Genomic DNA, 17,861 nt, shown 5'->3' with positions numbered 1-17,861 from the left:
ATTGATTTTAATTTTCACAAATTAATGAATCAGTCAGTGGTGTTATAATGATGTCATTTGTTCAGTGATGGACAATGAATTAATGTTTAGTAATGTTTTTAGGTAATGTTATTTCTGTGTCTATGTATGTATGTATGTATGTATGTATGTATGTATGTATGTATGTATGTATGTATGTATGTATGTATGTATGTATGTATGTATGTATGTATGTATGTGAATACGAAGCTGCCAGGGGTGAGGAAAAGAGGAAGGCCAAAGAGGTGGTTGATGGATGTGGTGAGGGAGGACATGCAGGTGGCTGGTGTGACAGAGGATGATGCAGAGGACAGGAAGAAATGGAGATGGATGATCTGCTGTGGCAACCCCTAACGGGAACAGCCGAAAGTAGTAGTACTTCTGTCTAAGTAAAAAAAAAAAAAAAAAAAAAACCCAAAAAACAAGCCTCTCTGTCAGTCTAGAACAGCTTTCTTTTCTATCGCTCTCCAAGGCTTCCTGCCCTCTAGCTCTCATTTTCTTGTTTCTCTCTTTCTTGTTTCCTCTCCCCCAGTCTGACATAAAAAAAGAAAACTGTACACAACACAATGCTCCTCAAATCATTTTTCTGACAATTCAGCAGGAGAGTTCACATCAAGTGGAAGAAAGGAATAGAGGGAGAAAATAAGGTGTGCGAATGAGGAAAGGGATTAGGAGAGCAAATTAAGTGAAATGGCGTTGACGTCTTTAGTGTGACATCACCCACTTGGGCATTTTAACCCCATGGTGAAGCCATTACATTGTGATATGACAGAAACATCAGTTACACTTGATTTGGGCATTCAAGTGACATTTGATCTGATGTGATTAGCTACTTAGTCAGGATCCATAGAGGAGATAGGCTGACTCACCCTCCATGGGTGTGTTTGGGTCTGGGCGGTTGGCAAAAACAACATCTACATATTCCAACTGCATCCTCTGTAGCGAGCCCTTCAAACCTGAGACAGAGAGAGAGAGGGAGAGGGTTAGAGAGAAAGAGAGAGAGAGAGCGAAAAAAGAGGGCGATGAATGAGTTCCCATGTACTTTCTTTACTTTAAGAATAGGAAATTGATTTGTACTTGCAGCAGTCGAGCTTCCAATTCTACCTTAGATTCAATTTAAACGTACCTGGTTCTGCAGGTCCTGATTTATTTAAAGGTCTACACACCACTAAAACAACTTCTTTTCACTGAATACTGATGTACCTGGACACATCAAGGTCATGGACATCAACCTGGTGCTTATCTTGACGTTTTAGCCCAATCTATATGCAAAGCAGTGACTTTCACCCAAGTGCTGCTTCTGTGGTTATAACTGCGTTATTACAACCGTGGATTGTCATAGGCTTGGCTATGTGATACGAGTCACAACCCCCTGGCTACACCCTTCCACCTTCTACTATGAAAAAAAAAAACAGATTCTTCCTTTGGGGGGTATTTGAGTGAGAGACATATTGAAAGAGAGTGAGGGGGAGAGAGAGAGAGAGAGAGAGAGAGAGAGAGAGAGAGAGAGAGAGAGAGAGAGAGAGAGAGAGAGAGAGAGAGAGAGAGAGAGAGAGAGAGAGGTGGAGTAGTTTGGATGGGTGGGAGGAAGAATGGAGGGATGAGAAAATCAAGGGACGACAGCAGTTATCGAGACACCAGTTACATATTTTTGTATTTTTCGGTAATTCTGATTTGATAGTGGTATTTGCATAGTTTTTGTTTGATTTTCTATAGTTTTATTTAACGTTTTCTATAATTTAATATTTAGTATAAAAGATTAGCGCTCTCGCTTCCCTTCATGTTGACTTGAGGGTTGTCCAGAGTAGACCGAGTTATTCCCAAAGGTAAAACAAAAACTGCGTGCCGTGGTTTGATACCTATAGGCCATCCCAACATTTTCCCCATATTCTGGCATTTTTGAACTCTCAATTAAAACTCAGTCTATCTAAATTGGGCTGCTTTGTTGACCTTTAAAAAAACTAAACAGATAAGAAAATAAAGTACTGTATAGGGGAAAGAAGAAGCCTAGAGTTATGATTAAAATGTATTGCTTGGTTCTGTTTTATGCTGTCTTGTCTTTTCACAACTGTAAATACAAAAGCTTGCATAATCACCGTTTGTGCTCGTTTTGTATAGCGTGTGCAGCTGACTCACCTTCAATGATGTGTTTCCTAGACAGTCCTCTCTCCGTCTCTGCCCTGTGGGGAGAGACATCCCGGTGAAACTGCTGCTGAACATAAATCAGGTGTTTGCAGTAGCTGCCTGTGTGTCTGTACTTGCCTGGGCATGTGTGCACAAGGATGTGTTTAGTATACCTGTGTGTGTTTATGTGCACAAATGTTTGTTTATCATGGGTAGGTGTGTTAATATTTTATCGTGTGTATGATAGGATTGTGTCATTTCTCCTCATACTTTCAGATATTAATTTTTTTGGGGGGGATCCCCCCCCAATTGTATCCGGCCAATTACCCCACTCTTCCGAGCCGTCCCGGTTGTTGCTCCACCCCCTCTGCTGATACAGGGAGGGCTGCAGACTACCACATGCCTCCTCCGATACATGTGGAGTCACCAGCTGCTTCTTTTCACCTGACAGTGAGGAATTTCGCCAGGGGAACGTAGCACATGGGAGGATCACGCTATTTCCCCCAGTTCCCCCTCCCCCCTGAACAGGCGCCCCGACCGACCAGAGGAGGCACTAGTTTAGCGACCAGGACTCATACCCACATCTGGCTTCCCACCCGCAGACACGGCCAATTGTGTCTGTAGGGACACCAGACCAAGCCGGAGGTAACACGGGGATTCGAACCAGCGAGCCCCATGTTGGTAGGCAACGGAATAGACCACTACGCTACCTGGACTCCCTTCAGATATTAATTTGACTTAAAAAGGGAAAGTGTGACGGTATGAGCCGGTGTTTACACCATACTGTTTGATGGGCTTGTACATCTGTGTATAATTTGTGAGGGAGGGTCACAGCTGTGTTTCTTTCCCTGTATGACTGACTGGGCGACGGTGCATCCGTGTGGCGCTTGGAAGCTCAGTTTACTACCCTTCTACTGAGTACAGATGTGGATGTTACCTACACGAAGCAACAGATACTTGGGACTTTGACATCAGTTATGTTGTCAGTAACAGAAAAGAATATAAATTATTCTTCAGCATAGTCTAAACCCTGTGGCATCCATTCTGTCTGCCAGTGATGCAAACCCCCACATTTATGGTTGTGTGTGTGTATGTGTGTGCACGTGCCTTCCGTTCTAACTCACAGAATCTGAATTGAGGTTGGTTTTTCTTGTGACAAGCTGCTACTCATGGAAGTGAAGGAAAGAAAATGGTCATCAAAATATTTCTTTAATATTGTGATGATATTTATTGCCTTTGTGTATACCTTAAAGACTGCTCCATTCTGAACGTTTGCAATGGATTTTGTGTTCGTGTTTAACTGACACTGTCTCAGTATCAATCAAGATAGTGACTCACTTCTGCTGGATCTATTTGATGCCATGAACATCTAATAAAGCAAGATGCTACTTCTGATTTTTCTAATGTGCCAACGATAAAGTTTTTTGCCGAACCTTGGGTCGCTGACTGAGGAATAAAGGTTGCCTTTACTCACTTTCCTCCCCAGTAGAGTTTAGTTGTGATGACCAAACTGGACCGCCTAAGAAAGTACAGACGGAGAGTAACAGAGGACAAGCAATGAAGAAGAAGTGCAGTTTGGGGGAACATATTAAAAAAACGCTGAAGTCTATTATTGTCAAAAGCTCTTTTCTATGCTTGCAAATCTATTCATTCAAACCTACTGCATGTTCTTGAATTAAATCAGACAGACTGGGCTGTGAAGTTCATTGTGTCCTTACAGCACGGTTATCCACCGCCTACTGGTGAGCGAAAGTCGGCAACGGTTACATAATGATGGAGCGTTTAGCCAGCACCGGCAAAAAACACTACACATTCTCACACATGTAGACTAACTCTACCAGCACACTGCATGCAGGACTGGCGTGCGGGCACAGAGAAAAGGACAAAGAACATGAGTACATGCATGTGAATAATACCCATACACACACACACACACACACACATGCAAATGTCTACAAAAAAAGACAAACACACTCCCACGGTTCCTCTCTGTCAGAATCCCCTCTCATTGTAATGCCCTTGACTCCCTGCCGGTCCGGGGGATCAATAATGAGAAGCTATCGACTCAAAACACCTCCCTGAAAGGGAACACTTGAACACCTACAGTAGTGATGCTGCGATAGAGAGCATCTGAAATAGTAGGCCTGCATCTGGAAGCCACTGTGATTTGCCAGACTGTGCGGCACATTACACTGAATGTCTCTGTGTGCTGCTATGTCTGCACCTGCATATGTGTGTGTGTTGCGTTTACATAATTTGTGCTGATTATTAACCCTGTCTTATTCGAACAAAATGTTCACAAATCAAAGTTCTTGTCTGTAACAGAGCCCTGCTATGTTGTCTCTATATCACAGACACCTCTCTCTCTCTCTCTGTCACTTGTCACTCAGTCACACACACACAAACCAACACACACACAGCACACATTGACACACACACACACACACTCTCTCTCTCTCTCTCACACACACACACACACACACACCCTCAGCTTCTCTGTAATTATTGCCTCTTACATTGTGAAGAAAACATACTACATAGTTGACCTTCTTTCTCTGTAATATATACACATACACATGCAAGCACAAAAATACACAATCACAAGGTATTTATTTCCTGCTACGTCTCCAGCACTCTACGTCAAAGTCCTTTCTCTTTCTCTCCCAGCCTCTTTTATACAACATACACACACGCTGGCGCCCCTTTGTCTCACTGCTGACGCAGACACACACATGCAAGTCGATGTTACCTCCAGCATTTCTTTTTGATAATGTTTCCTAGGATGACCTCAGCCCTGCAAGGCAACGGACACGAGGATGTGTTATGAAATCGAACTTTAAATTCACAGAACCCCCCCCCCCCGAATTCAAATGTCACTTCCTATCTAGCGCCGTAATATGGTGGTACGCCAGTGTGCGTTCTCCTCAAAAGGCAGGAAGATGCTTGGCTCAGAAGAACACAGTCGGCCTCTGATGGTGCCTTTTGATGTTAAAAGCTCTTTCGCTGGCTAAATGTCGTTCTTGTTTTGCACGGGGGGGGGGGGGAGTTTTCTACCAGAGTACTTAATCCACTGACATGTTTTTTCAGCAAGCAGTTAATCTGGAGGTGCTGCTAAGGGAACCAACCTCCATATATATATAAAAGATCAAAACATTCCCTGAAGGAGCCCTGTGGGCCATGTTTTACACTTTTCAAACAAGAAACATGTCTCTTCCTAAGTCCTACTTTACTGTGTTGTAGGGAACATGGTTGTGAAGCTGAGGTTGTGTGAAACTCTTACTTGCCACCCGCGTAGACCTCTGCTGTGTCGAACAGGTTGACTCCGCTCTCGTAGGCAATGGTCATCAGCTGCTCTGCAACCTGGACGGGAGGTCACACACAGATGTCACCGAAAGGGTCACACAGGGGTATCAACTGAACGCTTTTTTTTCTTTTTCGAACTTTATTCAACCTTTATTTAGCCTTTTTCATCCCCTGATACAAGTGTCCCAGTCTGTCCAACTGGGACACCTGGCTGCGATAACAGTTATCAGAAACAGAGAGCAGCTAAATGCCGGCACATCAACACCATTGTTGTGTCACATTTTCACCACTTCTCTGATCACAAAATGGTTTGTAAACTTCCCCTGGATCGCCACCTTGCCGTGGTGGAGAAGCCTGCGCGTACCAGTGATCCTAAGCGCTATGCCATCCAGAGCTTGGCTCCTGGTAGGGTCACCCAAGGCGGACAGGTCAAGGGGGAGGTTCCAGACAAAGCACGATCCAACGAAGACCTCAATGGCGGAACTGGTGGAAGATGTCTCCAGGTCACAACGGCAGTGAAGGCGGATGAAGGCTTCAACAGAGGGTGGTCCCCATGTGGGAGGGTGGTTCTCCATGCCACTGGACTCTGGCCACCCCCTGCCAAGGGGCGTGTGGTGGCTGCAGGGGCATCAGACACCCACATAAAAAGCTGTCACGTGTAGATCCTTCTGCAAGGATCTACACCCACCTGAAGACCTACAAGGCCCTAGAAGGAGGACAGTCATACTCGACCCCGAGTGACTGCCAATGATGATGATGATGGTTTGTAGAAAATGCATTTTAAAAATTATTTGGTGCCACTTTGACACCAATTTTGGGATTTCATGCTGTTCATATATAGTCTGTCTTCTGCTCGATATGGTTTGGCAAGACTTGGCCAAAACAGAGACTTTTCGGTTGTACCTCTCATGATAAACAGACTTTATAGGGCAAGGAGGATCATAGTGTAATGAGCCCAGAAAAAATAAGTGAGCTCTGATCTAAATGTTCTCATTCTCTCTTTAGATAGAATATATTCACAGTGCATATGTCAATGTTTGTGTGAGTCTCTGATGTGTGCATGGATGCATATGCGTGTACGCAGAGAGCTTCATCCATACTGGGATTGGTATGGAGATCATAAATCATCTAACTTGAATTAGTTTCAGATCTTCTCCCCTCATTTTGAGCATTATTACTTGGGGACTGTGAGTGAATTTGACAAAAACTCCCTCTCGAGTATTATATTTGCATGTGTGAAGAGAGGTATGCTTGTGTGTAGGAAGGTGTGTATTTATGAGTACATCTGCTTGTCTGTTTGTTTTTTTACATTCATGTGTGCTAAATACTCAATGTGTATTTATTTGTTTCTATCTGACTGTGTGTATGTATATTGTCACATATGTGGTTGTGTGTGTGTGTGTGTGTGTTTCTACATCATCTTGGTCTACATGATAGCAAACAATGGAAGTGTTGTCTTTAGCAGAATTAGATAAGATATCTTCTGGGAAATCTTTTCAGCTTCTCAACCATCTCTCTGCAACTACTGCTGCAAGCCGGGCAGCATTCCAACTGTGTGCGTCTGTGTTACGTGTCTATGCGCCTGTGTGAGTGTGCGTGTGCGCCTGCAGGAGTTCCCAAAGTCCCAAAGCGACCAGCCAATTTGCCGTGCTGGGGGGGGTGGTGGTGGTGGTGGGGGGGGGGGCATAAAATGATTTTTCAAATATTTACACTACCGTTCAAAAGTTTGGGATCACCCAAACAATTTTGTGTTTTCCATGAAAAGTCACACTTATTCACCACCATATGTTGTGAAATGAATAGAAAATAGAGTCAAGACATTGACAAGGTTAGAAATAATGATTTGTATTTGAAATAAGATTTTTTTTACATCAAACTTTGCTTTCGTCAAAGAATCCTCCATTTGCAGCAATTACAGCATTGCAGACCTTTGGCATTCTAGCTGTTAATTTGTTGAGGTAATCTGGAGAAATTGCACCCCACGCTTCCAGAAGCAGCTCCCACAAGTTGGATTGGTTGGATGGGCACTTCTTGCGTACCATACGGTCAAGCTGCTCCCACAACAGCTCAATGGGGTTCAGATCTGGTGACTGCGCTGGCCACTCCATTACCGATAGAATACCAGCTGCCTGCTTCTGCTCTAAATAGTTCTTGCACAATTTGGAGGTGTGTTTAGGGTCATTGTCCTGTTGTAGGATGAAATTGGCTCCAATCAAGCGCTGTCCACTGGGTATGGCATGGCGTTGCAAAATGGAGTGATAGCCTTCCTTATTCAGAATCCCTTTTACCCTGTACAAATCTCCCACCTTACCAGCACCAAAGCAACCCCAGACCATCACATTACCTCCACCATGCTTAACAGATGGCGTCAGGCATTCTTCCAGCATCTTTTCATTTGTTCTGCGTCTCACAAACGTTCTTCTTTGTGATCCAAACACCTCAAACTTGGATTCATCCGTCCACAACACTTTTTTCCAGTCTTCCTCTGTCCAATGTCTGTGTTCTTTTGCCCATCTTAATCTTTTTCTTTTATTGGTCAGTCTCAGATATGGCTTTTTCTTTGCCACTCTGCCCTGAAGCCCAGAATCCTGCAGCCGCCTCTTCACTGTAGATGTTGACACTGGTGTTTTGCGGGTACTATTTAATGAAGATGCCAGTTGGGGACCTGTGAGGCGTCTGTTTCTCAAACTAGAGACTCTAATGTACTTATCTTCTTGCTCAGTTGTGCAACGCGGCCTCCCACTTCTTTTTCTACTCTGGTTAGAGCCTGTTTGTGCTGTCCTCTGAAGGGAGTAGTACACACCGGTGTAGGAAATCTTCAATTTCTTAGCAATTTCTCGCATGGAATAGCCTTCATTTCGAAGAACAAGAATAGACTGTCGAGTTTCAGATGAAAGTTCTCTTTTTCTGGCCATTTTGAGCGTTTAATTGACCCCACAAATGTGATGCTCCAGAAACTCAATCTGCTCAAAGGAAGGTCAGTTTTGTAGCTTCTGTAACGAGCTAAACTGTTTTCAGATGTGTGAACATGATTGCACAAGGGTTTTCTAATCATCAATTAGCCTTCTGAGCCAATGAGCAAACACATTGTACCATTAGAACACTGGAGTGATAGTCGCTTGAAATGGGCCTCTATACACCTATGTAGATATTGCACCAAAAACCAGACATTTGCAGCTAGAATAGTCATTTACCACATTAGCAATGTATAGAGTGTATTTCTTTAAAGTTAAGACTAGTTTAAAGTTATCTTCATTGAAAAGTACAGTGCTTTTCCTTCAAAAATATGGACATTTCAATGTGATCCCAAACTTTTGAACGGTAGTGTAATTTAAAAGATCTGTCAAAATATTTGTCATATTTTCTACAGCGGCTACTCCCCCCTATGCATCTTTCAGCATGACGGAGGCGCGGAGGGCGGCGAGGAGAAAGAGACCCTGTTTATTTCACTAACTAGTGCAATGCCAATTCGGGTGTAATTCCCCCTCCTACCACAATGCGGATTGTAAAGGCAGAGTGGCGCTGTTCGTCCGGTCGCCAAGGGACAGACGGATTCCTTCCATTTTAGATAGTACATTTTATTGCTGATAGAAAATAATTTTAAAAACAATTTTCCTAATCCACCCTCAAGCGTGGAATAAGTACTTTTCTGTTTTACAAAGGACAAGGAAAATCAAGTCCTTTTTTTTCCTTAACTACTTTATTAATCCCTGTGGGGAAATTCTTTCTCTGCATTTAACCCATCCTAGCTGTGTAGCTAGGAGCAGTGGGCAGCCGCCATGCAGCACCCGGGGACCAACTCCAGTTCGTCTTGCCATGTCTCGGTCAGGGGCACAGACAGGAGTACTAACCCTAACATGCATGTCTTTTTGATGGTGGGAGAAACCGGAGCACCTGGAGAAAACCCACCGCAGACAAGGGGAGAACATGCAAAGTCTACACAGAGGACGACTTGGGATGACTCCCAAGGTTGGACAACCCCGGGCTTCGAACTCAGGACCTTCTTGCTCTGAGATGACAGCACTAACCACTGGGCCACCGTGCCACCACCTACTACTACTACCACTAGACCAGTCAAACCAGCCACCTGCATGTCCTCCCTCACCACATTCATAAACCTCCTCTTTGGCCTTCCTCTTTTCCTCTTCCCCAGCAGCTCCATATTCAGCATCCTTCTCCCAATATACCCAGCATCTCTCCTCCACACATGTCCAAGCCATCTCAATCTTGCCTCTCTTGCTTTGTCTCCAAACTGCCCAACCTGAGCTGTCCCTCTCATATAATCGTTCCTAATCCTGTCCTTCATCACTCCCAGTGAAAATCTTAGCATCTTCAACTCTGCCACCTCCAGCTCCGCCTCCTGTCCTTTCGTCAGTGCCACTGTCTCCAAACCATATAACATAGTTGGTCTCACAACCATCTTATAAACCTTCCCTTTAACTCTTGCTGGTACCCTTCTGTCACAAATCACTCCTGACATTCTTCTCCATCCACTCCACCCTGCCTGAACTCTCTTCTTCACCTCTCTATTGCACTCCCCGTTACTTTGGACAGTTGACCCCAAGTATTCAAACTCATACGCCTTTGTCACATCTACTCCTTTCATCCTCAGCATTCCACTGTCTTCCCTCTCATTCATGCATAGGTTTTCCGTCTTGCACCTACTTTCATTCCTCTTCTCTCCAGTGCATACCTCCACCTCTCCAAGCTCTCCTCAACCTCCACCCTACTCTCTCGACAGATCACAATGTCATCCGCAAACATCACAGTCCACGGAGACTCCTGCCTGATCTCGTCCGTCAACCTGTCCATCACCACTGCAATCAAGAAAGGGCTCAGAGCCGATCCTTGATGTAATTCCACCTCGAACCCATCTGTCATTCCAACCACACACCTCACCACTGTCACACTTCCCTCATACATATCCTGCACCACTCCTACATACTTCTCTGCAACTCCCGACTTCATCATACAATACCACACCTCCTCTCTCGGCACCCTGTCATATGCTTTCTCTAAATCCACAAAGACACAATGCAACTCCTTCTGGCCTTCTCTATACTTCTCAATCAACATTCTCAAAGTAAACATCACATCTGTAGTGCTCTTTCATGGCATGAAACCATACCGCTGCTCACTAATCATCAAATCTTCTCTTAACATAGCTTACGTCGCTCTTTCTCATATCTTCATGCTGTGGCTGATCAACTTTATATCTCTGTAGTTGCTACAGTTCTGCACATCGCCACTGCTCTTGAAAATCGGTACCAGTATGCTTCTTCTCCACTCCTCAGGCATCCTCTCACTTTCCAAGACTGTGTTAAACAATCTAGTTAAAAACTCCACTGCCATCTCTCCTACACATCTCCATGCCTCTACAGGTATGTCATCAGAACAAACTGCCTTTCCACTCTTCCTCCTCTTCATAGCTGCCCTCACTTCCTCCTTGCTAATCCACTACACTTCCTGATTCACTGTCCCCCACCTTCTCTCTCTCATTTTCTTCATTCATCAGCCCCTCAAAGTACTCCTTCCACCTTCTCAACACACTCTCCTTGCTTGTCAGCACATTTCCATCTCTATCCTTGATCGCCCGAACCTGCTGCACATCCTGCCCAGCTCAGTCCCTCTGTCTAACAAATCAGTACAAGTAATTTTCTCCTTCCTTAGTGTCTATCCTCTCGTATAACTCACCACACACCTTTTCTTTTGCCACCTCTCTCTTTGCTTTGTGCTGCATCTCCTTGTATTCCTGCCATCGTGCCGCCACTGTGCTTTATAAATGTAGCTGCCATTTCTGACCAGGAAAACGGAAAATGCTTTTTCCATTTGTGGATTTTGAAACGAAAATCAAATCTATATTGTTTTCATTCCTTTAATTTCTCTTTCTGAAAAAACAAACAAACAACAAAACATAACGCTAAAACAATCATAATTTCTAATAGCCTAAATATTGAAATATACATCATCTCAATGTGCTATTCCCTATACATCCACATCACCTCACCTGGCCCTCTGGAATCATTCAGCTGTTGAAATGGTTGCTTGCAACAGTCGTTATTGGGCTTGCCTTATTTGTTATATGGGTGTGAGGATTTTTTTAGACATACTTTGTAATGGTTTTGCATTTCAGCCTCATACATGCCATTTATGAAGGAAATAATGATATTCAGCATGACGTGTAGCATTGGGATGTGATTTGCATTCACATTTCATCATCTGTGTAAGGGCTAGTATGGCATTTGTAGGCCCATGTCTATCTATGGTGTAAGGTTTCTTGGTTGGGTCTTACATTTTTCTGTACTATGTGAGTTGAGCCTTTACTTTAGCCATAAGTTCAAGTAAGCCTATATTCTTTATACCCACAGTAAATTTTAACATTTTCACATGTAAAGTGGGTGGAGGGGGGCACTTCAAGTGCACCACACTGCTTTAATCCGGGCCTGGTGTGTGTGTGTGTGTGTGTGTGTGTGTGTGTGTGTGTGTGTGTGTGTGTGTGTGTGTGTGTGTGTGTGTGTGTGTGTGTGTGTTTGTATGTCGGCCCTGTGTGATGGCCTGGCGGCTTGTCCAGGGTGTTTCCCTGCCTGCCGCCCAATGACTGCTGGGATAGGCTCCAGCATCCCTGCAACCCTGAGAGCAGGGTAAGCGGTTTGGATAATGGATGGATGGATGGAATAGACTGGGCACCAAGATGGAGAGGTCAGTTAAAGAAAGTTTAGCAAAGGAAAAAATGACAAATTAAGTGTTTTCTTATAATCGGAAAGCAAATAAGTGTTTAGACACTGTCTTTTCACTCTCAGGGGATCTGGAAGGTGAGTATTGGGAAAAGTGCAGGACAGCGATGGAAAGTAAATAAAAATTAAGAATAATACAGGGAGGAGAGGGTAAGGGAATGGGAGGGAACAATATCAGGTGAAAGACCAATAAATGGAATGATGAATGAGGAGAACGTATAAGATGACTCATCTCCACCTGCACTGCTCACAACATAGGATTTATTGACAATTTTAATCTGTTTTTGGATTTCTTTAATCATGCTCAATAATTCAGGTAAGAAATCACAGAAAGTTGAATCAGTTCATCTGGACACAGCGAATATTGAGAGAAACGTTTCATCACTCATCTAAGTGACCTCTTCAGTCTCAACTGACTGCAGGTATCCCCACCCTTATAAACAATACAGTGGCATAACGACCGAAAACAACCATCGGTTTCATATGCAAATTGCTGTGACCATTAACTAGAGTTACAATAGCAACGTGCACTATATGATTTGGGAATGGTTGCAATCACAGCATTGCAATGCTCAATAAACGTGTCCAGGTGAACTGATTTAACTTTTTGTGTTTAAGGATCATTTCTTCAGAACTGACGGACTCCAGCAGAACTGGCTGGGTAGTCGAATGCGAGTGGCCAACCTGCAGCATGCTGTACAGTCTTCTCCACACCACTGACTGTTTACGTCCCACACTTCCCTCCCGGAACCTCCGTTTCCACCTACGGTGGCACCACACAGTACTGGTTTGCCCGCTAGCTCCCCCCACTGGCCGTATCTGTTATTGACCCTCTCACTGGGAGTTTTCCCCATACAAACTATTGTTAGGCACCAGGCCTCTCATCCACATGACATATTACAACATGACTGGCATGTAGACCACAGTGTGCTAACTCCGCTAGTCAAAAGCTGTTTATACACGCACGACCTAAGTTTGCCCTCTGCAATATCCAATCAATCACCAACAAAGCCCCTCTGTTCAATGACTTCATCACAGAGCACAAACTGGACTATTTATGTCTCACAGAAACCTGCCAGTCACAGAATGATTTTCTACAGCTACAGCACCTCCACCAGGATTTGTTTGTAAATGCCTGCATCAAATTCAAAACCTTGATGCTCGCTTCCAAAACAGCAACTAAAACGGCTCCCGCCTACCTGAACTCCTTCATTCAGGTCTACACGGTCCCGCTCACTACGCTCTGCCAATGAATGGCGTCTGGCACTTCCGCCACAACAGGGCCCTAAGTCGCTAGCCAGACTCTTCTCTTCTGTACTTCCCCGGTGGTGGAACGAGTTACCAAACTCCACTCGATCTGCTGAGTCCCTCTCCATCTTTAAGAAGATGCTAAATACCCAGCTCTTTCTTGAAAACCTCCACACCTGATGGTATTAATAATAATACACACAAAAAACCCCCAACACGCTTTTATGCACCCAGTGCATTGCCTTTATGCACTATCTGTTGACACCTATGTCCTATGAGACTTGAACCTAGTTTTTTGGCACTTACTTGCATTTTTGTCCCCTGACCAGATCATTGCTTGTGTTGTATTAACTCTCAGATGTACGCCACTTTGGATAAAAGCGTCTGCTAAATGATTGAGGATTATTTTGTTGCTCAAACCAATTATTAAATTTAGCTGGAAGCCAAGAATGTAGTACTATATTATGAAAACAAAAACCAGAAAGTTCAGCAGACTGTCAACTTATTAATTCTACTGGGGAAATACCATATCCACAAAGCAAAGTTCTCGGGGTCTCACCCATCATTTGAGCCTTTCAGGATGGAATTCAGAAAGCATTTGGAGTCTATCCAACTTATAAATAATAAGAAATGTGTTCATACAGTTAGTATGCTAAAATATTTTTTTGAAGAAACTAGAATTTTATGCCTACCTCTGTTTGATTATTTTTATTGTCTTTATTTTTTTTAAATTTTGTTATGTAACATTTACCCTATGTCTTGGTAACTTATTGATTGTAACGTCATACTGAAAATGGAGACATACTCTGTTATATTATCCTTTCTTTATAATGATGCCTTAATATGTTCTGTTTCTGTCTCAGTGTTTGTTGAATGTTTGTTGTTGTAATAGTTCTTAAATAAAGAGACAGTGGAAAAAAAGAAACTGTAACATTGTAACATTGTACACCTCGGTTTTTGGGCAGAGGAGGTGGCGTCGCACTGATCTATCGCAATAGCATAAAACTAATGCCACTCTCTGTACCTGATCAGCCTTTCTTTGAACAGCTGGCTGTTAAGCTCTATGGACCTACAGCCATCACTGCTGCTGCTCTGTCCAGACCACCCAAGGCACTGAATATTTTATCACTGAACTCTTGACAGTTTTAACCACCCTTAGTGTAATGTCTCCAAATATAATCCATCCATCTATCCGTTATCTGAACCGTTTATCCTGCTCTCAAGGTCATGGGGATGCTGGAGCCTATTCCAGCAGTCATTGGGCAGTGGGCGGGGAGACACCCTGGACAGGCCGCCAGGCCATCACAGGGCCGACACACACATACACACCCATTCATACCTAGGGACAATTTAGTATGGCCAATTCACCTGACTTACATGTCTTTGGACTGTGGGAGGAAACCCACGCAGACATGGGGAGAACATGCAAACTCTACACAGAGGACGACCCGGTATGACCCACCAAGGTTGGACTACCCCGGGGCTCAAACCCAGGACCTTCTTGCTGTGAGGCGACTGCGCTAACCACTACGCCACCGTGCCCCCCCCGAATATAATACTAATGGGGGATTTAAATGTTCATTTTGAGAACACTGACAATATGTTCACTAAAGATTTTAAAGCAATGCTACTTTGCTTTGTTCTAACACAATATGTCAACTTTACAACCCACACAAAGGGTCATATCCTTGACTTAGTTTGCTGTTCCGGCATCGCACCATATAACATCACCTCTGCTGAACTACCCATCTCTGACCATAAAGCTGTGTTATTCAACACCAACCTACCGCTCATTAAATCAAGGGTGCATCGTACCATATCATACAGGGTACATTAGATATGTTAATCCAGATGATCTCAGCAGTTTAATTACCTCAAACCCCATTCCTGCTCCCACCTCCTCACTCCCTGATCTTATGGACTACTACAATAATATCTTATCTTCTGCACTTGCACTTACTAGAATGTGGATGGACATGGGGTGGCACCCGGGTAGCAGACAGGTTGACAGAACTGTCAATCAAGGCAGACACACCCCTGACATGCCACTTTTTAAATCCTTAACACAACAAGAATATTACAAATCGCCACCCTCACACTGTATGCCAGACTCGATATTAGCAATAGAGAACCTAACTCCTCGTAGAAAAAAATGAAATAAAATTACTTTGTATTTGTAGGTAGAAGCTGGAAATCCCCAAATGCCTGGATCAGACTACATGATTTCAGCCCGATTTTGACACGATTTTGTCCTTGCTGACAAATTTAAAGCGTTGGGTCTGATTATGAACGCCGGGAACAGGTGCCTTTCCCACATATAGTGTGACATAATTGAAGAGCAGTGATGTGGCGTCTGGGACGCCCCACGACACCCCAACAAAAAGTCTAGCATGTCAGAAATTTTGTCTTTTCCTGCTGGGGGCGTTTATTTAGAGTGTGTCTGATCACCATGACACTGAATTAGGAGCATTCCAGGCGACGGGCTACTTGTTTAAACCCAGCAGGGGAACGTGACGGCTGTTTGTTGGCGTGGAATAGCTTAAGGTGGCCCAACCACTGGGATCCCTCTGCCATGCCAATTACTTTTTCTTTCTTTCTTTCTTTCTTTTTTAAATTTCAGCGGCAGCAGGCCTATGCAACCATATATGCATGCTTCCGAAAGCGGGGCGAGCTTTTCAGAGCACAGCCTGCTAAAAAATGCAAACACATGAACGAGCAGTAAAAGAGCATCGCGTTTGAATCGGGTGTTTTCACGGTCCCTTGGCGGCAGCGGCGGCGGCAGGAGCCATGGCCAGCGCTCTCTGTTCAGCTCTGCTAGCAAACCAATTATGCTGACACATAGTAAGCCTTAAGGTGGAAGAGAAATAATGTTGTGTTTTATTTGCATTTATTTATTTATTATGTCTTTTATAGTGCCTTGAGAGCCACTAAACTGGAGTGAAATTCCTTGGATGCGCAAACATGCTTGGCCAGTAAAAACGATTCTGGTTCTGATTCTGATGATAAAAAGCTTACTGTGTCGAGGAGCCCAGGAATTGCTGCCTTTCTCTTCTCTTAAATGGTCAGTGTGTAGGAATTAGTGGCTATGTGTGTTTTCTCCAAGGGCAGACCCAGACAATTACATCATAACACATTACAATTCACTAAAATGGATGAGAGCAGAATATGTTCATACACAGACACGCATACACGCACGCACACCCCCCCCCCACACAATAACCCTGTATAATCTGTATTCTGTCTTTAACTTTCATGGCATCAAACCTCTCATAATCACCTGACTGGATAGTAAAGAGCAGTAAAACTAGTGTCTGTTAACTTTTAGGGCATGTAGGCTTGAGGGTAGCGGATAAATCCCAGACCGAGGTCATCTACACTGAGGACATGCGTGACACCACTGGAACAGGAAAAAGGGTGGTGCTGGCACATGTCAGCGACACCCTTTTATCAAAAAAAAAAATTTAGGCCGGCACAATTGCATGGAAAGGAAGTGGGCTCTGAGAAAATAGCTGGTACTGTAATCAGTAACGTGTGACATCATCGAGGGAGTCATTGATTGTTTAAGTTTGTGTTTTTGGTAGAAGGCTCTACATGTGAACGACCAGCAGGCCACCTGTCACATCCGGGTTTAGCTCTTCAGGTCAGCCATTGGAGGTTCTCTTCTGAAAACAAACATATGTTTTACATGCATTGTGTGTGAAAACGGATATTACCTCATCTGTCACCTGTCCCCCAAATGTCACCCATGTACCTGGGAGAGAGAGAGAGACAGAGACAGAGAGAGACAGAGACAGAGAGAGAGACTTCACGTTAGTAAATAGTTGTAAACATTCATAAACATTTCCATCAATTCCTGCGTATATATGCTTTTATATGCAATGTTAATGATTACGTGTGTGTGTGTGTGTGTGTGTGTGTGTGTGTGTGTGTGTGTGTGTGTGTGTGTGTGTGTGTGTGTGTGTGTGTGCGAGAAACCACTTATGAATTGGGGACAAAAGCCATGTCCCCAACTGGTGAAAAGCTGATTTTCAGGTCAGTGGTTCAGGTTAGTAAGCCACATAGTTCTGATGGTTAGGGTTGGGAGCAAGGGGATGAATGTAAGTCTATGTAATGTCCCCAAAAGTCACATAAATAGACATGTGTATATATATATATATGTGTGTGTGTGTGTGTGTGTGTGTGCGTGCGTGTGCAGAGCCGGCCGAGCCGAGCCCGTGGCCAGCAGAGGGGAGGGGAATTCACACAAAAAGTAACATAAAATATTGAAGGTGAACCTCAACTCAGACGCCAGCCCACTGAGCGTCTTGATGAAAGTTCAGATGAGGAAGACTCCAGAGGGATCGCTCGAAAAGACTCAAGAGCGACCCCTCGAAAAGATGTCCAAACTGGAGGTAACCCTCATCTCAGACACAGACCGACTGAGCATCTTAATGA

At 44.0% G+C, this 17,861-nt stretch overlaps 1 protein-coding gene across 2 annotated transcripts in view; it reads right to left on the bottom strand.

Annotated features, from left to right (window-relative positions):
* Window positions 1–17,861, bottom strand: part of kcnab1a (potassium voltage-gated channel subfamily A regulatory beta subunit 1a) — a 190,328-nt gene that overhangs the window by 30,365 nt on the left and 142,102 nt on the right. Inside the window, exons 3-8 of one of the 2 annotated variants that reach the window (XM_056283409.1) lie at window positions 17,141–17,178; window positions 5,423–5,502; window positions 4,892–4,936; window positions 3,617–3,661; window positions 2,155–2,198; window positions 888–974 (exon numbers count right to left, since the gene is read on the bottom strand). In XM_056283409.1, coding sequence (XP_056139384.1) covers window positions 888–974; window positions 2,155–2,198; window positions 3,617–3,661; window positions 4,892–4,936; window positions 5,423–5,502; window positions 17,141–17,178 — 339 coding nt within the window. The remainder of the gene's footprint in view (window positions 1–887; window positions 975–2,154; window positions 2,199–3,616; window positions 3,662–4,891; window positions 4,937–5,422; window positions 5,503–17,140; window positions 17,179–17,861) is intronic. The other variant, XM_056283410.1, reaches the window with a different exon arrangement.

The sequence above is a fragment of the Lampris incognitus genome, chromosome 7 (genome assembly GCF_029633865.1).
Source record: "Lampris incognitus isolate fLamInc1 chromosome 7, fLamInc1.hap2, whole genome shotgun sequence".
Lineage (NCBI taxonomy): Eukaryota > Metazoa > Chordata > Actinopteri > Lampriformes > Lampridae > Lampris > Lampris incognitus.
The sequence above is the reverse complement of the archived record's forward strand: the minus strand, read 5'-3'. Positions and strand labels throughout refer to the sequence as shown.